This window comes from Sciurus carolinensis, chromosome 5 (assembly GCF_902686445.1).
Source record: "Sciurus carolinensis chromosome 5, mSciCar1.2, whole genome shotgun sequence".
In the NCBI taxonomy this organism is placed as follows: Eukaryota; Metazoa; Chordata; class Mammalia; order Rodentia; family Sciuridae; genus Sciurus; species Sciurus carolinensis.
The window spans coordinates 78,994,257-79,021,354 of NC_062217.1; the positions used below are offsets into that span (position 1 = coordinate 78,994,257).

The 27,098-nt window shown below is 31.7% G+C and overlaps 1 protein-coding gene across 1 annotated transcript; it reads right to left on the bottom strand.

Annotated features, from left to right (window-relative positions):
• Positions 1 to 17,963: 17,963 nt before the first annotated feature.
• Slitrk6 (SLIT and NTRK like family member 6) lies at positions 17,964 to 24,466 on the bottom strand. The gene is made up of 2 exons (XM_047553171.1): positions 23,998 to 24,466; positions 17,964 to 21,680 (listed from the first exon to the last, which is right to left on the bottom strand). The coding sequence occupies exon 2, from the start codon at positions 21,654 to 21,656 to the stop codon at positions 19,140 to 19,142; it is 2,517 nt and encodes an 838-aa protein (XP_047409127.1). The 5' UTR covers positions 21,657 to 21,680; positions 23,998 to 24,466; the 3' UTR covers positions 17,964 to 19,139.
• Positions 24,467 to 27,098: the final 2,632 nt, after the last annotated feature.

Here is a 27,098-nt window from a genome sequence, read left to right on the forward strand (position 1 = left end):
TTTTTGATTATTGTAGCACCTTTGCATAGCTTAAGCAAATCTTACTTGGTGACAAATTATTTTTAATAAAATAACAAAGACGTTTAATATTATTTTACATTTTATTTTCAGCTTGTTCTGTGCTTTTAAAATGCATTATATTATAGCAGTTGAATAAACTTATTTGTGTGTATAAACTCCCCAAAATTTATTACATGTATAAGTGAATGTGAAGTAACTCTTTAATAATGACAGTGGTAGAGTTAACACATAGTCTTTTGAGGCTATTCTTTTCTATGTGAAGAAGCCATTATGAAAGCAAAATCTGGTAAGGTCTCTGGGTTGTGATGTTGCATGCTTTCCTTCATAATTATCTGTCAGTCGTTTACTTGCATTTTTGCTTCATTCCCTTGAAAATGTGCTCTCTCTCCTCCTGTGCTGCTTGTAGTCATGGAGGAGCTGCCATATAAATAGTCTTTCTTCCAGATGATTAATGAAAAGTCATAATTCTTTTAGCCACTCATGAATAATAACAGATGTCTCACATCAAATGGCAGTAGAGACTTAGAGCAAACCACTAACTCAAAAAATAAGACCGCTTTACAAATATGCCTGCACCCAGAAACTTGTGCTATGATATTTATAAGTCCTGAAGAGATGCCTAACCCTGAAATATATATTGTTATTCTGCAATGGTTGTATATTGAAGAAATACCATTGGAAAAAATTGCTTTGAGAAAGTTAAAAAAAGTGAATTTGAGTCACATTTTTTCCTTAGTTGTACAAAACTCCTAATTCATGCAACTGCTGTATCCAAGCAGCATATGCATTCATATGAACATTAAGATGAACACTCTGATAGACAAGGTAATTATTACTTAGAAGGGATATTTTGAGGCTCAGTGACCTACCATAATCCTGTTAAGTGTTTGCTCTTGTCATATTCAGCCTGCATCTTTGAAGAAGATAGAATCGATTTGAAATCTGGCTTTCTAAAATAATTGAATGGCAAAAAATGAAAAATAATAAGAATCTAACTAGCAACACTGATTGGAAAGCTGGTGATCTAATTTCAAATTATTCTTATCCTATTCAGATAGTTAAATCTTAGTCAATTAAAAGAATGTGTTTTTAGTAGAAGATATGAACCTACAATATCGTCTGACTCTGAAGTTACAATTGATAGTTGTTGAGTTAGGTAGGCCATTTGCTATAACTTTCCATAAGCATTTCCACAAGGGAAGTATGTGAACACATTTGAGTTATGTGTAGTTCAATCCAAGAATCCTCATTAATGCCTGTATCATCATGTTCAGCTATAAAGATGCCAGTCAGAACTAATACATTATTAGTCCTTTTGATAGTGCCAACCTAATAAGAATATTTCAGTTTTTATAAAGAGGAAATGAAAATGTCTATTCTTTGGGGATATTTTTCAGTGAATCATAAGCAGTGGAATAGGATATTGATTATCCCATTGTTTATATTTTAAAAACTATTGTATAAGATAATTCTAGTAAAATACAGCTTAGGGTCCAAAATAAAATCCTTAATTGCTTTGGTTGTAAATATAATTGCTAAATGACAGTAGTCTGTGGTGATCAGTCTCTAAACGACTTCCACTGATCACAGATTCCTGCTTTTGACACTCTTGTGTATTTTCTCTGATATTACGCAGGGTATAATTGTGAGTAAAAAGGTATGGAAGGAATAGCACTGTGGTTTCCGAAGCTAGGTTACTAGAGACATTGTGGAGTGCATCAATTTTTCTCTTGGAAACCAGGTGACATGTCATGAGGACTGTTATGTTTTAGATATTAGCTGTCCCCCCAAAACTCATGTGTGAGACAATGCAAAAAGGGGTAGAGGTGAAATGATTGGACTGTAAGCCTTAACTCCATCAGTGAATTAATCCCTTGATAGGCATTAACTGAATGGTGGCTATAGGCTGATAGGGCGTGGCTGGAGGAGATATAGGTCATTGGGGACCTGCCTTTGGGGCATGTATTTTGTCATTGTTGAGCAGAGCTCTCTCTCTCTCTGCTTCCTCTGCCACACTTTCCTCCATGATATTATACCTCACCTCGAACCTGGAGGAATGGAGTCCACTAACTATGAACTGAGATTTCTGAAACAGTGAACCCCCAAATAAGCGTTTCCTTCTATGATTATTCTTGTCAGGTCTTTCAGTTACAGCAGCAAAAATGCTGACTAAAACAAGGACCTCTCAAGATTGCCAGGGAAAAGTACACAGGGCAAAGACTGAGGCTTTCCACCAACAGCTACAGTAAGCAAGCAGTGCAGGACAGAGTACAGTTTAGTAATCTTCAAACAACTGTACATTAGCTAGTCCCAGATTTAACCTACTAAGAGACTCCCAGCCAGAATCATGGTGCTAATTTGCTTCTGAATTCTTGAACTGAAGAAAAAGGAAGTAATAATTACTTACTGTTTTAATCTCTTGAATTTCTCAGTAACTTCTTAAGCAACATAAAAAATAAACCCCCAATTCTGTTAGAAAATATTTCCATTAAGTAATGGTATGCTGAGTCTTAGGACTCACTCCTTATTTCATATAAGCCTGCTAATTTTCATTTTATTAAATTATATGACATTTTCCTAAAATGTTTATGCTGACAACATTTATAGCATAATGCAAATTGCAACTGGTACATCCTCAGTGCTGAATCATGAGTTCTATATATATTAGAATGACAATGATAGGTAGCCTTAACTCAAACAATAGTACTTTTCATTGCTCACAATTTTCTAAGATATCCTTACTATCTTGTTATTATAACTATGTGCAGAATCCTACCACTTTTCAATATTTTCAGGATACTATTTTCTTATTTTAGAGGAAACTTGTTGTTATATGTTCATTGAATTATTTGCTGACTTCTCATGATAGATTTAATACATATCTTTTTATTTACCCAGAGAAATGTACCTATAATAAACTTATTTACGATTTCATGCCTATTTAAATATTTGTTAGAACACACCATCCTCACTAATTTGTGTGTGTGTGTGTGTGTGTGTGTGTGTGTGTGTGTGTGTCATACTAGCTACATAAGGTTGACTTTTGATGAACATTGCTGGTAATACTATAGGTTCATATAGGTCTATATTGAAGCAATTCTATTAAGTACTTAACATTATTTCATTTAGTAATCATAAAATGCTCTATTTCAACAATTAGGTTATTTATTATTTCAACTTTAGAATTAATGCATTTTCCCAGAATTCTTCATCATAGAGACAGAAGTTCATTTTAGTGACAAACTGTATTCTAAAAACCTTCCCCAAAATATGATCATGTCTTTGTTTTGTGTATATTTGTTTTGGAGTGTGAGCATCCTTTGCATTCTTTTTTGATTATTTCTGTGACCAGTGAAGATTGTTTCCTGCGACTATGAAAATTTTTTATTCTTTCTGCACATTTAGGGTGTGATATACACCAAAATCTATGTGGAAATAAATGTGAGCAAGGAAATACAGGATCTCTCTTCATGCAACTCATACTCAGCTGGACAAAAGTGGTTTTAATCAAGCAAGTGCACAAGTAAGTATAAATTTGAAAACGTTAGAAGTCTTTGAAAAGGGATATTGGCATATGAGTATGTGAACTCAATGATTCTGTCCAAAGTGGGGCACCATGCAAGGCCAAACTATGAATGTCAAGCCTTGTTCACTCAAAGAGAACAGAAAACCCATCACTGGAAGAGAGAGTATCACAATCATCAAGTCATCTGGTCACATTGAAGGGGAAGGGGAACTTTGTTCATTTTTACTCATTGTACCATGAAGATAATAATAATTAACCTTTGTCAAAGGAAACTTTTGAAAAGTTCATTGAAAATGTTGCGTAGAAGCAAGAATGAAGAAAAAGATCATCATCCACTTATCAGGGAGAACATTCAGTCTTTGGGTTTTTGGGATTAGCTTATTTCACTTAGCATGATATTGTCCAATTCCATCCATTTATCTCCAAATGCCATAATATTCTTCTTCTTTATGGCTGAATAATATTCCACCGTGTATGTATACCACAGTTTCTTTATGCATTCATCTGTTGAAGGGCAGCTAGGATGGTTCCACAATCTACCTATTGTGAATTGAGCTGCTATAAACATTGATGTGTCTGTGTTACTGTAGTACGTTAATTTTAAGTCCTTTGGGTATAAACGAAGGAGTGGGATAACTGGGTCAAAAGGTGAGTCCATTCCAAGTTTTCTGAGGATCTCCACACTGCTTTCCAGAGTGACTGCACGAATTTGCAACTCCACCAACAATGTAAAAGTGTGTGTTTTTCCTCGCATCCTTGCCAACATCTATTACATTGTTTGTGTTCCTGATAATAACCATTCTAATTGGAGTAAGATGAAATCTTAGAGTTGTTTTAATTTGCATTTCTTTAATTACTAGAGATGTTGAACTCTTTTCATATATTTATTAATCGCCTGTATGTCTTCTTCTGTAAAGTGGGGGGTGAGAGAAGAATGAAGGAACTTTAGATTACATAGAAGGAAATGAGAGGTGGGGTATGAAAAATGGTGGAATGAGACAGACATCATTACCCTATGTACACATATGATCGCATGAATGGTATGAATCTACATCGTGTACAACCATAGATATGAAATGATGTGCTCCATTTGTGTACAATATATCAAAATGCAATCTGTAAAAAATAAATAAATAAATAAATAAATGGATGATTAAATTTTTAAAAATGGAAAAATCACTTTGGCAACTGTTTTTCAGGTTCTTATAAATTTAGGTTAACAATTGTTCTATTATTTAGCAATTCTTCTCTGAGATAGTTACAAAAAATAAGTGCAAATCTATGTATACCAACTGAAAAAAATAAGAATAAAGAAAAAGAAACCACATGCTAAAGGAGGATAAAGTACTAATCATATCATTTGTGCAGCACAACATTTCCATATTTACTGACCAACATATTTTGAAACTGCGGTTTTAAAAACACACATTTTAAATCTATGAGCCTTTGTCAATGTTTGCCATTTTCTTTGTGATAGGGAACATGTGCTGATGATAATTTTCAAAAAAGAATAATGAAATCATTACTGAAAATCAAAACACACAAAAAAGAGGAAACCAAATTTTGTTCTTCAAAGGAAAATTTGTTGACTAAATATATGTCTTAAGTGCCTATTTTAACTTATCACTTAGAAATATGAAAAAAAGGCTGGCCATGGTGGCGCATGCCTGTAATCGCAGCAGCTAGGGAGGATGAGACAGGAGGATTACGGTTCAGTCAGTTTCAGCAACTCAGCAAGGCCCTAAGCAACTCAGTAAGACCCTGTCTCTAAATAAAATACAAAAAAGGTCTGGGGATATGGTTTAGTGGTTAAAACAGAAAAATTTTTATCCCAGGTAGAAAATAAAAATAACCTAAATTATTCTAAAGGTTGAATTATCATAGCACAGATATCTTAATGCTAAGAATTTACAAAATAAGAAGACAAATTATAACACTATTTAAGAAAAAACTATTCTGTACATCTCCATATATCATGATGCTTTACTACAGAACATTACCCAATGTGTACATGAACTAAAACATCACATTGTACCTCAAAAATAAAAATAAATATATACAAATATTTGTCATTTAAGGCTAGTAACTTGGCTGGGCGGCTTGGTGGGATGCGGTGACGCATGCCTGTAATCCCAGCAGCATTGTAGGCTGAGCAAGAGGATTTCTAGTTCAAAGCCAGCCTCAGCAATTTAACAAGACTCTAAGCAACTCAATGAGACTGTATTTCTAAGTAAAACATAAAAAAGGGCTAGGGAGGTGGTTCAGTGGTAAAGTGCACCTGGGTACAATCCCTAGTACCAAAAAAAAAAAACATAAAAAATTAAAGCAAAAGCTTAAAAATATTTATATTCCATCAAATCAAGGTTTTTTGATTCAATAGAAAGAACAATTCATATAATATTAATGTAATTTTTTTAACATAGTAACTTCATTGCTGGAAAATATTTATCATCATTTCTATTTACTGTATTTAGATAATGTTTAAAAATCTTTCCCTTATTTACCTTACTCTCCTACAAGTCATTATCGCTGTGTTTACCTCCAACTTTTTTTTCTATCAATGTTATGAACTCCCACCAATGTGAATATCAATGTTAGTGAATAACAATGTTGGCAATTATCACTGAATTAGTGCATAAAACTTAAACTGCATTTGTCCATTGACAACTTTATTAAATTTATTACACTTTCTAAATCTGACTAAAATTATATCATAGTGATAAAATTAGCTCTCAAATTTTTTCCCAGAATTATAAACTTAAATTATCTTTAAGTCCTCCAAAATAGTTGATAAATAAAACATAACCATGATGAATCTAGCACCTGCAAAAACAGTAATATGAGAGTATATTTACTTTCTTGCTATAATATTTAGTGAACTTTAATGATATGAAGATATTAATATACAAAACCCTTGGTGCTAAAATCATTATAAGATAGTTTGTATACTATATGACTTGAACATAATATATTTAGGCATCATTTTAAACACTGTTCTATTCTAATACTGCCATCCTTAATAAATTCACCAGACAGAAAATTTTAATCTAAGTTTCAAGACAATATGTCATTATCATTACAAGATATAGAAGTTTAGGTAAATAGAATAAAATTATATATAACTAGGTCTTCTGCTATTGTGTTAAATCACTATCACCAAGCTATTGAAATTTTCATTAAATGTGACTTTTTATATAAAGAACTAATCAAACAATCCTTTAGAATATTTATATTTCTCCATTATACTATTGAAACTGGAAGGTACATTACACATAGAATGGTAACAAATTTATATCACATTTTAGAAAACAAGTTAGTGGTAATATCAAATTCATATCACTTTTGGATTGAGATTGTAACTCAGTAGTAGATCATGTGCTCTGCATAAATGAGGCCCTGGTTATTTCTAGTAAATTAGTACATGGCTTGGTTCAAATATTAAAGAATATTTAGAATAATGATTTCAACAGCATTGATATGCAAAAGGAAAAATAATAATCTCAAACTCTTAATGGAGTTCGTAAAAAAACAAAAGTAATAATTATTGATATATACATGTTTGAATTTCTCTTTTGTATATGCTCCTGACTAAAGGTGGTAACACAAAAAAGTAAAAAACACAGTTCATGATATCAAGGGGTTTGCAATCAAGTAGAAACTGGGTAATTGCAAAGAAATCAATAACAACATGAGGCAATCAAATGAACCATTAAATGAAAATGATCAAGATTGAGGCAGGTCTCATTGAAAAGGAGCTCATGGGCTGACCCTTTTAGATAGAGAAAGAATAGCAGGAGCCATGATACAACGTGAAAATGAACACAAAATGTTGCAGAGAACAATCTATGTGGTATTTTGGCTAAGAAAAGAAATACAGTGAAAAGGATGATCAAAGAGATTTATAAGAAGTTGGAGGGGTCAGTTTGTTGAATCCTTGGATAAAATAAACAATAAATTATGCATTATTCCTATTAAATTTTGAGGGATGGAAAAGACCCTTGGATTAACTGCTCAAATATTTTTAAAAAACTACTTCTTTATAAATGAATCAAAAGTGACTTGAGAATTATGCTAATCCACTACCATTTCCTGCTTCTTACTAATTTAATGAGAAGTATGATAAAATTATAATTTTTATAGTCTCTTTCTGCAGTATTTTGTCTTTCTTCATGCAACCTACCTAAATTCTATAGTCTATAAACTGTGAATTCAGGTTCCTAAATTATTTCTCACATTTTGCCAATATGGCCAGTAATTCTTTTATCCAATTCTGCAAAATCATTTACCTAAATCTGGTGTATTTATTTTTGGTTCCATTTCCAGAAACCTTCCCTGAATCCATTGCTTTAAATCACAGCTTCTCCAGTTTTGAAGGTCATGGGATCATCTATTGCATGATCACTGGATGAAGGTGTCCATTCACTCACTGTGATTATTATTAATTAATTTAATTAAGTTTAAAAGACTTTGGCAGAGTAAATGCATATACAAAATTAATCATACTTGCTATGTATTTTTGTCATTGTGTTATGTCTTACTTATAAAATCCAATGATATTGGAAAATAAGAAACATAACTGTTTTTCAACATTTTGTAGTCTTTAATGTTTAACCCTCTACATTGTAGTTGGTAGATGGATATGAACTTATTAGACTAATAATCTCCTATTATATATTTTAATCATAACATAGACTTGTATTCAAATATCAGGAAATACTTGAAAAATAAATTTTGTTCATAGATGTTCTTTCAATTTCTAAAATGTCCTTGTCTCAATATTTTACTATGATTACCTGATCTTATTTATACATAAATGCACATTATGTTCCTTTCAAAACTGAGCTGCATTTTCTTCAATATCTCACTTTAGTCATAATCTAGGGACATGTAAGTCTCTATTTGTATTTTATTTTTTTGTGGCCCTTAGGATTGAAGCGCCCCATCACCTCTTTTAGTTGTCACTAAGTTGCTGCAGCTGACCTTAAACTTGTGGTCCTTCTGACTCAGCCTCCTAAGTAGCTGGGATTACAGGCATGTGCCATTGCACCCAGTTTTATGTTGTTCTTATTAGAATTCTGTTCACTTTTATTTAAAGGACTTACATGAGTGGATGTTCCTGCTGAAACCCAGGCCATGAAGTCCAACTTTTGCTGAGATGGCACCCTGAATAAATGAACATTCTCAGCAGTTCTTTCCACAGTTCCATTCTGTATATATTAGATACTCAAAGAATCTAAGTGCATGGGAAAGAATATCTTCATGATATATGTGAGAAATAACTAAATAATTGAGTAAATGTATAATCATTATTCATGTTTTAAACTCCAATGGTGTTATCTGACACCATGCAAAACTTTTAACTTCTTAAGTGATATTTATCTCAATTATTATTAAACAAATACCATCTTTAATAGTGAAACCAAAATGGAAAAGTCTGTATAGATTTTATAATAGCAAAATACTAGTGAAAAAAAATATTAAGTCCACTGTAAATGAGACAGTAGCTTGAATTAGGTGTATATATTACTAAATAGTTTTGCTTTTATTTCAGAATTTTAAAATAAAAAATCAAGAGGAATTAAACTATTTACCATAGAAATGGTTTTGGTAAAATTGGAGTATCTATCATGAGTAATTTCCAATGAAAAGGCATGATGATTTTTAATATTTGCAAAAGTTTAAATTAGAATTCCCTTTGTTATCATTATGAAATATTACAATAATTTAAAATTTTTGGAAATAGTTATTCTTTTGAACTTCATAGATATAAAACATATTGCTTGTCTAGTCCAAATATTAATATTCCTTGGATACCACTTATACTTTCTATTTGCCCCTTACTATTTCTAGATATTATTTTGTTAAACTAGTCAGATATCTTGGCAAAACTATTAAGAAAAAATTTCATTTAAAATTATTCAAATGTTTACTCTCTGTATGTTTACACTTCTTTTCATGCCAAACTCACTTTTTATCTCTAAGCACCTTTAACTCCAGTTAAGAAGTAAAAAAAGAGACAAAAATGTGGAACAATGACAGTTTTATTAGCAGCTAAGATTTTTATCTTTGTTTATAAAATTGATGATAAGAACTAAAATTAAATTTGAGAGACTATATCAACTGAATCTATTGATGCTATTATTATCAAAATAATGAAAGATATGTTGTCCCTTAATATTGCAGATTATGTATGATCTATTTATGGGTATCCTCATGCATACAATATAAGTATTCAGTGAATTAATTTCTAACTCTATGATGTTTTTTGAATATGTAATTTTAAAAATCTCCCAAATTCCAAGGAACTGCGTTGAAGAAATTCTAACTTTAATGTCTGTTTTTCCTGAAAATTTCTTTATGATTTAAACAAGATACTTGATTGTGCTCTTGCTTTTTATTTTAGATTTTGGGATTTCCCATGCGTAATTATACTAATTACTGACTGAGAAGAGAAGAATCCACAAGACCTTGTGACTCCTGTGTATTACTGACATATTACTTACAAATTGTAGTAAAGACACAACATTATTTTCCTTTAACTTTTCCAACAAACAATTCTTTTCTAAATGAGATCTACAATATGACCTTCATCTATCTTCACACATCAGTTAATATTTTCATGATTGATTCATAAAGATTTGTCTTAAATTCTTCCAATTTTATTCTAGTTGATATTTTACTGCTCTAAGTAAATGTGAATCATATAGTAGAGAAATGGTAACAAAAAATTTCTTTGGAGAGATTGACTACCCTGTGATGAAATGCTAGGCCAGATCAATTCTTGTTTCCTTTGATTTTGTTGCAAATTGCACAATTACATGCCATTATGTTATCATTTTACTAAATTCCAAGGCAAAGGACTGAATGTAAGAGAAGTTAACTTTTATGTGCAAAGGAAGGTCAAGGTCATTTGCAATTATTTCCTTTTAGAATTCTACTCCTCCAGGGTAAAGAAAAAAAATGGAAATATCAGCTAAAAAAGTTCAAATGTTTTGTGGCACTTCAATTTGGAAGTTTCAGACAGGAATGTTAGGAATACAGAAAAGCCAGTGTGAAACCTTTCAAAGGCAACAGGAAATTGTTTGGTGAACTATGACCGTGTAGTAAAACTTTGGCCTGACCACATCTGAATATATGTAAAGATATAGACTTGGGCATTACCTCATTCTGAATCTTTTAGTCTTTAATGGTTATGTGTTTTGGACCTGTGAAATGCATAAATATAATTTTGAAAATTTATTTTGAGATTTTTTTACATGACTTCATACTTTAATACACAAATGTATGAACTTTATTCATAGTTCTTTCATTTACTAATACACCATCCCTGGAAGTGCTGAGATAAAAAATTTATCCTGTTCAGTACTGTGAACTATCACATTCCTGTTTTAATAGACTCTGAATCTGTGATTATGTAATGCAAAATTAGAGGTAACGAAAAATAATTTTCTTTAATTTGGAAATCGGTTATTTACAGGTTTTTAGTATCTCATATAGCAACAAATCTTTAACAATTGATTACCGAAATAATCCATTATTTTGATTTGGTTTAGCCAATTATGAGTTAGAGACCAAACATCTTAATTCACTAAGTGCAGTATTTCTCTTTTATTTTTCTTATATCTTTCCCACTTTCCTCTCATATACTTTCCAATTTTTTTGACCATGTTGTCAGGTTTCTCTCTGACTATGAATATAAAAGAAATGCATCATAAAGTATTTGTCATGAACCCAGCAGACACAAAAAGATACAAAATTTAACTGAAAAAAGAATAACTTATGTAAAAATCAGGCACGGTAATTTTAAATTTTAATTTAGAAGACAAATTAATAAAATATATTACTTTTTCCTTTTGTGTAGAAAGGGGGTAATACTTATATATATTTTTATTTTTTGGTACCAGGGATTGAACCCCAGGGTCTCAATCATTGAGCCATATCCCTACCCCTTTTTTGTAATTTTATTTAGAGACAGGTTCTTGCTAAGTTGCTGAGGTTTGTTTTGAAATCGCCATCCTCCTGTCTCATCTCCCAAACTGCTGGGATTATAGGCATGCACCACTGGTCCCAGCTATTTATATCATTTTATTCCGACTTTTCTTCCTAATTGTTACTATTCTCACCTGACTATTATTTTAAAACATACCTCACAAAGAAATGTTTTCAGATAATAAAAACAGTTGACGCATAGTTAAATGTGATTTGAAATGTCAATTCTGGTCACTTAAATGATCCTTCAGTATTCTAGTTCAAAACTTTGAAGGGAAAATTTTACCTTTCTGAATGATTTTTTTTATTTATTATATTCAGAAGATTTCTGTTGTTTATAGTTCTTATAATATAAAACTCAATCTAAAACAGAAAAGTAGTTTTACAGTCCAACCATTTGAAATGATATTATTATTTATTAAAATACTAAAATTTGATAACACATTTGTATTATCACACTTCTAATGATCCACAAATACATATTTTATTGGTGTTATTGAAGTGAATACAATTACCTTATTACTTGTTTCAGAAATGGCCAAGGTTTGAAGTACTTAGACATTTGTTGAGATAAAAATTATTCACAGATGGGATGAAAGTACAAGTTACAAAGGCAAGCCTTCAGTTACTTTGTTCATGCCAGTTGCTTATTCATATATGCATAATTAATTTATATAGTCTTTAAGAGATCCATTTCTTTATTAACCCCTTGCTGGGAATTATTAACATCATTTCTAAGCTTTATCAGCAAGACTTTCCTGAATATTTATCTTTATCTTTGCTGTACTCTCACACAACTCTTTTATTTTCTGAAAACATCACTTACTTTTGGTAATATACTTTCCTACACTAACCTACTGTCAGACAGTTGAATATGTGATTACCCTGAAAGAGATAGGAACCAAATACTGTGGGCCTCAGAGGGCTAAACACAATAAATACAGTAAGGCAATACTGGATAATCGATCTATTCAGTGATATGTTATGTATTTCTCTCATTTTAACATGAAGCAGAGATTGGAGAGATGGAAGGACAAGGAGGAAGATTAAATGAATTTTAATAAGTGAAAGAGAGAATCCTAAAAGGCCTCATATTTTATGATTCCAATTCTATGACATTCTACAAAAGGCAAAACTATTGTAACAATAATTGACCAATGGTTGCCAGGGAAAGATGAATTATCAAAGCTCAGAGGAATTTTAGGGGAGCAAAAGCATCCTACTTTATGCTATAATTGTGAAAATATTTGTCATAACCCACAACATATAAACACCAGGAGTGAATTAGGGTCTTTGGATGATAATGTGTAAAAGTAGATTCATCACTTGTAATAAATTGTCAGTCTGTGTGGTGTGTTTATAGCAGGAAGGCTGTATTTATGTGGGAAGAAGGAATATATGAAAACCCTGTAGTTTTGGTCAAATTTATCATGGACCCAAAACTACTCTAAAAAAAGGTCTATTAAATGGGGGATAAAACCTCTCATACTATAAAACTGTTTTTCTAGGTTTCAAATGATACATCAAATTAAATAATAATCTTTTTAAAATTTATATGCAATACCATGATGATAAAGGTTACATCAGGCAGAGCTCTTTAAAAAATTTTAAAAAATGAAAATATCTGTCACTATAATCTCCATATATAAGATAATTTTAATAGCAACTAAATTGTATATTAGTAATAGAAGCTTTAAATAAATGTAATATCATGAGAATGGTGTCCTGTAATTGCTTGGGAAATACTTTATGAAATAGAAAGAATAAATTCTTAAAAATACTGTTTGAAAAATATAAATGAATATTAATTATTCTGATTTAGGGGGGAAAAAACCTGCCGTTTTCCTGTCTGCCATGAGTACATGTTGTCCACTCTAATAAACTAATAAAAATAAAATAATACAAATAATAGTAATAAAAACTAATAAAAATAATACTTCAACATTTAAAAACTACCTAAATTGTGTGATATCATTTTCAATATTATGTAATGCATGACTAGTCAAATGTCTCATTTTTCTTTCAATAAAACATTAAAACTCACAGTGTTATATCTAAACACAGAAACAAAATATGCACAAAAGGAAGACACACACTTTCTGTGTGGCCTGTAAATGCTCATTGCTATGACAGGCAGTCTGGTGAGGACCATTGTTGTAAGAATAAAACAAAGAAAATAAATCAGCATCAGCAAGAAAACAGAGTTCTAACTCTGAGTTTTAACTCTTAATCGTCATATAAATTTGGTAGAACTCTTACCTACTTTATTTGTAAAGTAAGACAAAGTTAGAATGGATGAATGATAGAGGTTTCTGTTGTATGCTGATATCCAGGAATTTTTGTGTTTTTTGTACCAGATACATTATTTTCTTCAAACATATATTTTCTAACTCAAAGTACTTCAGGATGCTAAGAAAAGCCCAAATTGTGTCTGTGATAAAATGGATTTTAATGGATAAAATTACATGTATCATTTAATGTAAGTTTATTCCTGAATATAGGAGTACTCTGATCTACTGTTACACCCTATTTATTCTCCCATTTGTTGCTACACTAACCTTTGACATTATGAATCCTACAAAGGTAATAACAGGGTCTTAGTTATCTTTACTTTCTCATAACACCTAGGAGAAAGTGTATGGAAATCACTTAACATATATTCGATAATGGTGAATTCATTGCTGATAACAATGTAAATTTAAAATTGAACAAGTTCATTTTGGCAAGGTAATGAATTTTGTGTGCAACATCTCTTCAAGACATCTATAAAACCAAATGTGATGAAATGACATTTAAATACCCAGAGATTTTTACACAAGCTGAGTAATTCAAAAATATCTTACTCCTTCTCAGATAATCAAGCTTTTCCACTGGTAAAAACCTAAGAGATGTGAAGAAGCAAATAATTGCTTTCAGGTCACATCTCCCTACTTTCCATGTCTTAAAATTTAGAAACAAAGGCACTTTATTTGGAAAGTGTACAGTTTTTAGTACTTTAAATTGTGAAAACATCAATGTGTGTCTGCAATTTGTTGTTTTGAATTGTTTCCTTTCTTCATTCACTAATCCTCTGAAAGACATTTACTAACAGAAGAGTATTTGTCTATTTAATTATGCTTTCAAAGCAGCTAGAAGAGGATTTTACATCTGGCAGTCTCCTCTGTTACATATACATAAGAATGAATGCATATATAATAAACATAAATGTACCTTGTAAAAAAGTTGCTGTATCTGTAAGACAAATAACATCCATTATTTCTATAAAATACAAAGTTGTTAAACAATATAATTTAAAATAGAATTGCCTTATCATAATTCTGTAACAAACAATCATTATATACACATTTTAATTTGACACTGCTAAGGTGAAGAACCTCAGTAGAATATTTGGGCAAATATCTCCATTTCACAATGTGTATACCTGCAAAGGCAAAAAGAAATTCTGTATTTTTAATCACTATTCATTCTTCATTGACGAGATTGTTCTTGATTTGGCTACCTGGAACAGAACCACTCCTTCCAAGAAAGACTTTCAGTGGTCTCACACCCTACAATGAAAGGTGGGGCACATCTTTTATGAGGTGCCATTCTCTTCACAAAAGTGTTGTACAGGGAGAAGTAATAGAAAGGAATCCTCACACTCGCTGTGAAACCTTTTCCCAATTACCAGGAGATCCAGACTTCCCTTCCCAAACAGCATTTGAAAACATGTTTGTTTGTTTGTTTGTTTGCTTTTTTCAGGAAGAGAACAGTCTCTCAGGGTAATTTTGTAGGCACTCTCACATGTGAGGAACTTTGTTGGACTTTCTTTGATTATTTATGCATGCGGCTTTATGGTTAAGCAATCTTGCAATTTAGTAGTATTCTTCTTTTAAGTGTGCTTTTGATTACATATCTATTGAGTATCATAGAAGAATATCTAATTCAGAATAAATTACAAATATATAGAGACTATCTCATCTTTTTTGTTCTCCATATGTATGTGTGTGTGTGTGCCAATAGATAGATAGATAGATAGATAGATAGATAGATAGATAGATAGATAGGGACGTGTGTGTATAAAGTACATATATAATATACAAAATTCAACTAAAATATATCTCCTAAATATATTTATCAACTGATAAATATCAGATATAGAGATATGTCCTCCATATACATGAAGGGCATAAAGGAAGGATACAAAACATCATTTTAAAAGTTACAGTTCAGAAACAGACTAAATTATGCTATGGGCATATATGACTACATCACAATGAATGCCAATATTATGTATAATTATAATATATCAATAAAATACAAGTAAAAGAGAAAAAGTATTTAACAAGAAAGGAATACTCACATCACATTCTTCAATCCTGAATCAAATCTTAAACCTTTTAAATTATTTGGGCCAGAGCATCAGGCAGCTTAAGGCAACTTAGATGTTGTCTTGATTTATTTAATATTAGGGAAGAAAGGAAAGGCTTTCTTTCTTTTACAATATGGGAAAGTATTCAAAGAGGGTAACATCATTGATATGATTCTTTCTTTTGAGGCTACTAAACTTTTCATCCCACTATGGGATCAATGGAACATATATGAAGAACATTTTCATAAATTTACAATAGGTAAAATTTGGAGGGAAAGTGATTCATTAAGTAAATATTATTATAATTTATGTCTAACCAATTGATCTGAATTTGAAGTTTTGATCCAGTATGATTTTTATACTACAACCATCATATTACAAAAATTTAGTTTGGGGACATCAGTCACAATTTGCACTAATGTGCATTGAACAAACTTCTGATAAAAATCAAGAAACAAACCCAAGATCACTTAAAAAACATTCTTTTTCTTTTTAGTGACCAAGTTATGTGTATAAGGATGAGAATATTGAACTGATATAAGAATTAGGATTTTGAATGTCTGTTGATTTTAGAAATCAATAGATTATTGATTATTTACTTTAAGTAAATAATAAACAATATAATAAAAAACTTCTTTGAAGAGATGTCATAGGAAATGCAGGTGAAATAATGAAAGTTATGAGAGATTCTCACAAATCACAAAACACATTAAGGGGTAAAGACCATTATTAGATTTGTCCCAATCTAATCTCCCAATGACTAACAGGGAAACAAATCACATAAGGAATCCATCATGAATGAAACATTTAAGTTTCTAACCTATTGTCCTCTTTGGAAACCATAATGGCTTCCAAACCATTTTTAAGTTACTTTCAAATTTCTACTTGTTTTTAGTCTTGGAATGGCACATTAAATATGGGGGATATACTTACATGTCTTCATAAATAACTTTGTTTCTCTTGATTGCAAGTTTAAAAATGAACATTATTAATTTAGTAAATTAACAACAATTAAACTATTACCCCTTCCCAAAGAGAAGAATGTTCTCAAGGGCACGTTTCTGTCTGAATTCATGAATCCATCCCAAAGATCCTCCAGGCATGGACATTTCTCAAATTTTACAGATTATATGACTGGAATAAAATTATCAATAGATGCTCAATTGAGTAAGGAAGTATCATAACATGTTTTCTCCCCTTTTATTCATCTTTTCAGAATATAATTTTTTAAATCCCTCCTTGGAGGATTTACAATTAAATACTATGCTGAATATTTTTAGTAGATAAATATAAAGCATACCATATGTACATACATTTTACCTTAGAAATTGCTGCTTTAAAAAGAGTAATTCCCACTTTTGTACCTCAAAACCTTGAAAATAAATGAAGAAATTTAGGTTTTTTATAAATGTTTGATACATAAGGGTTGATGGCTTTGTTTTTATATGGGCAATTATTTTAGAGAAATCTAGTAATATGGTTTCATTTTAGACCCATAAATTGTCTTCATATCATGCAGCATAGGCCTCCACTATTTTTACCAGTAGCAGGGCTTCTCATTCAAAATCAAAGAAAAATATATGTATTGCTAGTAGTGCAGAAATGTGTTAAAAGCTAAAACATTTAATAGAATATTTTTACAAATCACTGAAATATTTTTATATAAATCAAAAAGAATACTTCTGTATATAAATGTGGTCCTCCCTAAACCAATAAATGAGTTTACATTGTGTTCAGAAAACAGAAATTACCTTTACTAATTTCATTTTGCCTTATGAAAACCTGCTATATTGATTTTGTAGTTAGACCAAAAATAAGTTGTTTTCATTTGTATTATATGGGGAAATGATTTGCTTGAAAGAGAAAACTGTTAATAATATTTTACATTTGTCTCAGTGTTCATCATACCCAGAATCTGAATACCCTTTTGCACATGGTAAACAAAATATTTCTTTGTGCCTGATAAACAGAAACTCCTCTTTTGTATATGTGCATATGTGTGTGTTTGTGTACTAATTCTGACTGCACTGAACTATGGATCAGACTATTTGAAGAAAGCACATTTGAAAATAGAGTTTTCATTTTAGCTTTATTGTAATGAGCAGTATCTTTAATTTTCTTGAAAGGCACCCAAGAATAATTACTTTTGTGAACCAAAAATATACAAAACTGTACAGAATAAATAGTTCATAGAAATCTAGCTATACCTTCTTGTAAAATAAAGCTACATTGTGCCTTTCTTGAGGCAACTTAGATCACTTACCTTTAGAAGTGCCTTTTTCTACTAATTTATGGCATCTATCAGTATACATCAATAAAAATAAAATAACAATTTTTACTATTTGTTTTATACCTTTGAATTACTTGCCACAAGGAATGTATTTCTATCATGTTCATTCAGATATACAAAGGATTAATACTATGAATGAAAGCAAACTTAAGTACTCTAATCATATTTACAATTGAATCTCAGTAGCTTTTTTAAAATATTCCAAGAGTTAAACTTTGAGCACAAATGACATACCATAATTCACAGCAGCATTGACATTAAGAATCTCCACACGAAGTGTGTAGAAAACCAATAGTTTGCTTATTTATTCCACCTGAACTATTAATAATCTTTTTTTTTAATTCAGAAAACATTTGGGTGGCATTTGATTAACTCCACATTGTTCAAAGTTTGGGGCCACTCACTGTCCCTATAATCACAACTGTTCCACTTTTTTCTTTATTATTACTATTTATAAATCTCAAGTTCCATTTTATTTTGCATTTATTGCAAGAAAATTAAGTGTTTGACAATGCACATTTTGAAGTATATACTGGTTATAAGCAATATATTCCTTACATATTATAACTACATGTACAGGTATAGTTTTTAAATGATGAAATCCAATTTTTTTAATCCATGGGTAAATTAATTCAAGAAGATAGATTTTGGTGTTCAACCCTTATCTTAGATTTGCAAGAGGAATTCTATGAAACACATTTAAGCATATTGAGAAATATTACTATAATCCTTGTATGACTTACATACAAGGATTTATTTTATTTGGGACAAACTAAATTGCCTGAAGATAATGCCATGGCTTCTCCCAGTGATCCCTGAGTTTCTTTTTCTTCTTTTTTCCCATAGGATTACTGCTGTGCTTAAGTTCTGATTGATGACACACTCATGTAAGGCACTTATTTTCAAAGATTGGACTTAAGACAGAACCACAGCATTTCTGTGAAAGCCCTCAAATTCTCCATCTATGTTTGCTGCTCCAGGACTTCTAAATAGTCAGGTTCGGCATGTAAATTAGCTTTGAGCTCAAAATACTCATTTTTAGTCTGTTCCACTAATACCTTTCTTGGCCGTGAGTACATTAATGTTTCCATTAATTTCAATTCTTCATGGGCTCCAGGATAATGTACCTCCAAATCAGGCTGCAGCTGAGCAATATTTTTTCTTAGGTACTCTGTGATTCCCAGTTGCTGAAGTTCTCTTTCTTTCTCCAAAATATTCCTGTATAATGAACTGGCATCCTGGAAGGACAAAAATTCTGTTGATTGGTCTGTGGTTCTGTATTTCATATTTGACCCTGTGAGTGGTGAATGGTTTTCCCTTTCTAAAAGACTTCTTTGGAGATGTTTTGCATCATTTCCTTCTTTCTCATTCCTTTCTTCTTCTTCTTCCAAATGCTTTGGACCAAACGATGGACTTCTATAAACATGAACCATGGGGCTCACCATGTGCTGCTCATAGAGAGAGGCAGAGGGTCTTTCAGTTGTGTGATGAGTAGTCTTATGGCCATACATGCTGTATTGAAGATGCACAGGACTGTTTTCTCTCATTTGCTCATCTACTTGTTTCTTTTTGTACCTTCTCCTGCGGTGAAGAACAAGAACCACTATCCCTGCAGCACAGAACACAATAGTTATAAAAACAATCAGAAGTCCTAATATTAGGACGGATAGTGGTACAGCATCAGTAAGAGATCTTAAAATAGTACCAGCTGTATTCGTTGTTGCTGTAGGAGTAGTGACAATAACATAACTGGTCTGAGTTGGGTTATTTACTAAACCTGGGCAAAGAAGTTCACTATTGAGGGCTTTTAATTCCTTTTTGTCAAGATGCACTGGGGAAGTACAAAGGATGTCATCTGTCACTGTGTTCTTGCTTAATTTTTGTATCCATTGCTGCAATCCAACTAGGTCACAGGAGCAGTCCCATGGGTTATCCTCAAGGTCAATCTGGGTCAGTAAGTCAAGATCATCCAAAATGTTACTCACAGGTAGATGGGTGAACTGGTTTGTTTTAAGATTCACTCTAGTTAAGGGAACTCCAGAAAAAATATGTGATGGTAAAACTTGTAGCAGGTTGTTATTCAAATAGAGGACTTTGAGTTTAGGCATTGGGTTAAATGTTCCTGGTAATATTTCCTTGACTGCATTGTATTCAAGATATAAGTACTCAAGATTGTGGAGACCAAGAAACATGCCTCTATTTAATTTGGTCAGATGGTTACCATTTAGATAAAGTTTTTGTAGTCTTGTTAGATTCATAAATGATCCTTCTTCAAGAACTTCAATACGATTGTTCCCCAAATGAAGCATTTCCAAAGTAAAATATTCCACTAGGTCAGATTTCATTACTGTATGAATAATATTCCCTGCTAGAATAAGCTTTCTAGGATTCTGTGGAGGAGGTTTTAAATCTGATAAACTTTCAATATTACGCTCTTGACAGTGTATTAGAAGTCCTGATGGGGATAGGACTTTGCAGTTACAAGGAATAGGACAGTAGGGTGCTGGAAGTTGAGTGGATGGCTTTGTAAGATAAGGTATCAAACCTGGTGCTTTGGTAGGTGGTTTCAAAATGGGTGTGGTCTTGGTTGACATGCGACTATCACTTACTGAAGATGTCACTGGCAGATGCAATGATCCCGAAGGATCCTCATGTTCTTCATACACTGGTGGAGTAGGGCAAATAGATTCCTTTTTCAGTCGACTTAGTATGCTTCCTTTGAAGAATGGAGGACTGTTGCATACAACATCGCCAATTACAGACTGTGGTGGCATATTTTCCAACCAAATTTTTAGCTGTATTAAATCACAATTGCAGGCCCACTTATTATCCTCCAACTGGAGATCCAATATTCGACCAATGTGTTCTAAAAAGCCAACATAAGGCAATGTTTGCAACTGATTTCCACGAAGATCCAGATGGGTTAAAGGAACAAATCGAAATATGTTTGGAGGCAGACTCTCAATAGCATTATCATTTAAAATTAACACTTTAAGTCTGTTGAGCTTGCTAAAGGCACTTGGTTCAATCACTGTAATAAAATTGTTATCGGCTTGTAGGAATTCCAGGTTTTCCAGTCCATGAAAGGTATCCTCTTTAAGAATTTCTAAAGAATTGTGATTAATATGAAGTTGCTTAAGGAGACCAAGGCCATTAAATGCACCAGTCTCAATATCTGCAATATTGTTAAAACCAAGGTGTATTGAGATAGCATTGGTAAGCCCAGAAAATTCATTTGTGTGAAGCATTGTCAAGCCATTATTCAATAAGCTTAGGTGGAAAGGTCGTGATGGTGGCACAGTTATTTGGGATAACTTCTTGATACCTTTTTCTTCACAATTTATTAACATTGTGCCATCTTTTTCCTCACAATTGCAAAGAGAATCACAAGAACCTCTGATTGAGGGTATCGGAGATTGGGACTGCAAAGATATACAGGCAAGGAGAGATGAACATAAGAGATGAATCCACAGCTTCATGTTGTCATGTGATGAAATCTGATTCTGTAAAATAAAATGCAATAAGAAGGGATTTTATTGGAAAGGAGCAGGGACAAGAGTCTGACATTTTCAAAATAATAAGTCTTCCACTAAAAGGAAACTGTTACTATGAAAATATAAATATTTTACATATACATTTTTTTTCTTTAAAAATGGTTTCTAATACTTGGACAGGCATATTTTGGGTTATTTTTAACATGCACCATGGTTAAAATATAAAATTTAGGATAGGGACAACTTGTAATATTATATCAACATATTTGTGTTCACATTTGTCAAATAACCAACCTCATGAAAGATAGGGGAGGTGATTCTGGATAAATGGACCACCAATACTTTAATATGATGTAAAATTGTATATTTGAGAATGCCTTGATTTTTTCCTAACATTAAACTAAAGGACTTTAAGACTGGAGGATTACAATATAGAACAAATATGTAGGTATTAGTCAAAAGCCTAGAGAACTATAGAAAATGTAAAAGTGATAGAAAGAATGTATACACGTGTATACATATGTAAGAATGTTTGCAAGTGTATGCATTATCTTTATGTATTTATAACCATGTCTGTGTTTTAAGCTATTTTGATTTTAAATCAAGATGCTTATTAACTCGATTATTTATTTTAAAGCTTTGAAGAAAATGTGTCGTCAATTGCTAAAAAACCAAGGCATTTTAAAAATAACTCTGCCTTGACTATTTTGTCTGAGTCAGTTTGCATAATAGTAGCACTAGACATATAGGCTTAAGATTTTACAGTCAAATTTCATTGAAGGTATGCTTTATTTTTTATTACTAAATATAGGATACTTCTGCCTACTTTTTAATTTTGTTATGGATAAGGTTGAAATTATCAAAAACTGAAGAAGACTGACCTGCAGCACACATTTCAGTCTACTGTGCAAGAATAAACAATGCCTCATGTACGTTTTAAGCATATGACTTTCTATTGAGGTCTCGAAATAGGCTTTAGGGCACTCAAAGTCATCACGTAATCAAGCAGTCAATTGCCTTTATTATAAGGCCAAAAGTCTCAAACAATGAACTCTGAAACAAACTGCACTATTCAAAATACTTCCAGATATGTCTAATTTGGTTAAAAAAAAGAAAAATTCATGTTAACAACATCACATATTCCAAATCTTGAAAATCTAAGATGTGCGTGTGAAACAGCAATTCTTAAAAGACTCTGACTTTGACATAAAAACAATGATAAAGTAAGTATATATAACTCTAATTGTATATAATTTTATTCCTTTCCTTTAAACATTGTTCCTAAATTTACATAAACCAAATGGAAAGTTAAATACCACATTTTGTGACTACTGAGCTTTTCAAAAAGCCAAATGTTTTTATTATCCTACATCAAGTGTGAATAGTAACTTTGGAATTAAAGTTTATAATCAGATAAAATATCCCAGAACCCAATCATTAGTCCAGAAAGTAATTTTCATTTCCTGAAAATACATTATTTTATTGCAAATATATGTAGCCTGAAATTTCTGAAAAGCAAATGGCAACTGGGTAACTGAAGGAACAAAACAACAGAGTCTACATAAAAAAAAAGTTACAAGAATTTACATGTCCATAGGGAAACACTTTGATTTTAAATAACACCGAGTGCTGTGCTTAGAGTCAAGAAGCTTGTAGTTGAAGTCTTCAACTTGTGGATTAGCTTTCCAAAACACTCTAAATACCTCTCCATAAATTACCAACAATGAATATAATTCATTTCATGAAGTACAGCATCTTGGCAAAATAGTAAATAACTTCTACTTGAGAACATCTCATTATTTTAATTTCTCCAAAATGTGCTATGGAACAGTTTCTAATCTTTTCAGAAATACACAGAAATTTGAAGAGTGGTTTTATAGTAACCATAACTGATACAATGTGAAAGAGGTCAAAACTCCCTGTGTACATATTTTTCAGAAAGTGTATGGAAAACATAAAAGTAAGTACACAAAATAAAAAGAATTGTGGAATATTCTGCTTATATTTGAAATTCAGCAATGACACTTGGAAGCAATCTTCCCTTCAGGAAGTACACATATTTAGTTTCCAATAACAAACTGCATGTTGTAAAAGAAATAGTGGCATATTATTATATTTGTGCTTCTCCGCAGCCAGCTGTTGGACTAAATGCTGCTCCGAGAAACAGGCATCTGCTACAGCATTAGTTTGGCCAGTGAGCAAAATGAAACCAAATATCATTTAAAGCAAAGTTATTTTGTTTTAATAAGAGGCAAACATATTAATTCAATCATCTTGTGATAATGCAAAAATCAGGATAAGAAAAGCCTGGAAACATTCTTCTTACCTGTAAAGCAGACTCTTCCTGACGTTATCTGTAATGCACAGCTGGAAGAGGTGTTCAAAGTAATTCAGTTTATATTAAAAAAGAAAACACCAACTGCCAGGTACTTTCTTCTCTCAGATCACTTTTTGACCAGTCCCATAGCTTCGGAAAGTTAAAATCTCTGGTGAAGGACAAATCGCTGAGCATTTCATTGAAAATATTGCAAGCAGAGTGCATACTAGAGCATCCTGAAGCAGTTGTCCTTTTCTCCCCCAATTAAAATTCACGGCATACTTCACAGCTATGCTGACTTTTTTGCATATAGTTAACCATTTGCAAGCTGCTAAATGCAGCCAATAAACAAGATGTTTAACAGAGCTGGGATTGATCACTCTTGCTTTCTTAGGTTGTAGATCCAAGCTGCAGCAGTGCTTTCCTTCCTCCCTTTCTAGTCTTTCTTGTTAGCTCAGTTTGTTATTAGTCAGATTGCCAAGGGCTGGGAGGGAGGCGTAAATAAAGAGACTTCTTGGCTTTTGACTCAGCCTTTAAGCCCTTCCCCATCAGAGCACTTTAATCTACTCGTGTCATATAACACAAGAGACAGCTCCACCTTGGGACTGCTCAACTCCTCCTCTTTCTGCAAATGGTCTTTCCCCTCCTTTGAATACCAAATATGGAGCAAGTGAATTTTGATGGAAATGATTACCTGTTGTTTAAAATGTTTAATAATATATTGTGTTATTTATGGGAAACTAAATAATGCAGTCTGTTAAATTCTCATCTAACCCAGTACTGTAGTGCACACACAAATGCAGAGAAACGACAGGCTTGCTGCCTGTAGAAGAGTTGCTTCCTGTAGTTTTTTTTTTTTTTTTTTTAATTATTATTATTTTGTTTTTTCTTGCTGGTGTTCAGAGTAGAAACTGTGCACTAATTTAATTTTAAAATGGTAACACAAACTGCTTCCCTATAACATATTATATTTGTATTTACCATTTCAAATTTTTTAAAAGCCTTATGTGAGTGACTTTGTTTTATACTTCATTATTTCTTTCCCTGGAGCATTAGTTCAATAATGAAAGTGGAAATGAGGGTCTCATTTGTTTATCTTAAAATAATAATTTTTAGAGTAAAATTTTTATAATTTTAAACCATATTTTCAAAATTTTACAATACAATTGTCATTGATGTAACAGTTTATCACTCTCAAAGATATGAAATTCTACCTTCACATATGAAACTCACAAGTTAAATATGTACAAACGACAGTATCTTGATTTTTATGGTACCAGGTCAGAGATTTGTTTTTCCAAAAAAGTTTTATTTAAACTTTACTTCAAAATTTTTTCTGAATCACCCTTAAGAAACTTTCAACAGATTTCTTATTTCCCCAAATTTTTGTTTATGCAAAATCATTCGTCCTTACCTGTGTTTCAAATAAACAAATATTTTTATGTTTAAAATGAATGTACTATAAAAACTATCATTTTTTTTAACATTCAGTTTAGATTCACTCTTGACTGTAGATTCCAGAGACCACTTATACAAATTAGGTCTCATTTCTTAATATAGTATTTAATAAAAGGGAGTTTAAGCTTGTTTCAATTATCAAAATATAAGAATAGAAAATTGGATAAATATCTAATTATTACCTGTGGGTATGCTCTAAGATCCATATAGTTTTCATAGTCTTGGTATAGAATATTATTTTAAAGTGTAAGGGTTTATGATTATTTTTAATATTTCCACTTCCCTTTATATTATGTTCTCCACTCATTGAGTTCCTGATCTGCTTTAATAGTACTATAAGTTTTAAGATAGATTGGAGACAAAGGAATGAGTAAAGAGAGCAAAGATAAAGAACAAGTGAATAAAGAGAATTAGCAAGACTAAAAGTTTTTAAAAAGTGGGAACACTAAAAATAATCGCAAACATGTGGTTAATCTTCCCTCTAATATGGAGTTACTGGAGGTCCCTAGTAATTCCATATTAGAAGATACTATGAAGTAGTCAATTGTTTCTTAATGACAATCTATAGATTATGTTCTGTGTGACTTTTCACAGTGTCTCTGCTTTTCAGAGTGTACATCTCTAAGGGGCAAACAGGAAGTATTGTATTTACACTGAGAATACCAAGCAGTCAGAAGAAATAAGCCCACAGAAGTCAACCTAGAGCACTTAGGACTAGGATAACTTCCCTTCCCTGCTTTCATGCGTGGAGCAGAAATCATCATAATAGCCATGGGCCACAAAAACCAGATAGAAGAATATTTTATGAAATTTGGCAGGCTGATAATGTATGTATGTGGGACAAATAGAATGAAAAGACCAAGACTGAGCACTGAAAATAAGTAATTGAAAGAGATTTATTCATTGTGCATAGGAGCACTTGTACCTCAGAGCATCTTTGCACTTTTTTCAGTGTCATATTTAAGAGGTAAAGTGAAGACATGCCAGATGCAGTTTAATTCCAGAATCTAAATGACTTGCAGAGACAGAACTCTGAACCATCTGTGGTACAGACTGGGGCATATTTAAATACTCTGACAGTAAAAGTATAATACTTAGTGACCCTTTGGGAATGATATGACTACAGGTACATTTTAAATATCCACAGCAGGTTTTATTCTTTGAAGAAAAAAATCAAAAACAAAAATAATATTAAATCAATGACTCTACATACTTAATGTAATTGTTTTAAAATGTATATTCAACAGGAATTGTTGAGAAATAGCTATTATTGTGACTCTGTCTACTTTGTAGAGTGAGGAGATTACTGAAATTTACGATAATGTTACCAAAATAAAACATAAAAATGAACCTAAATTTACAGATTCTTAGAGTATTTGATGCATTAATTTCATAAAAATTAATAAAGACATATTTCACATTGCTCATTTTGTATTAAACACATTCTTTAAATTTATATATACCTCTAAAATTGTTTTGTTATAAAATTGAAATAATCAAAAATAAATAAGAAAAATTAAAATTGCTAATCATTCCATATCTTAAATTTAACTTGGATGTTTATTATTATGTATTCCTATTTGTCCATTGTATACAGAAATAACTTTTAAAAAATGAAGTGGTTAGGCTTGGTGGTGCATGCCTGTAATCCC

Bases quoted from the DNA above. Each gene is read 5' to 3' on its own strand.
- Slitrk6 (XM_047553171.1), bottom strand. From the start codon at position 21,656: ATGAAGCTGTGGATTCATCTCTTATGTTCATCTCTCCTTGCCTGTATA.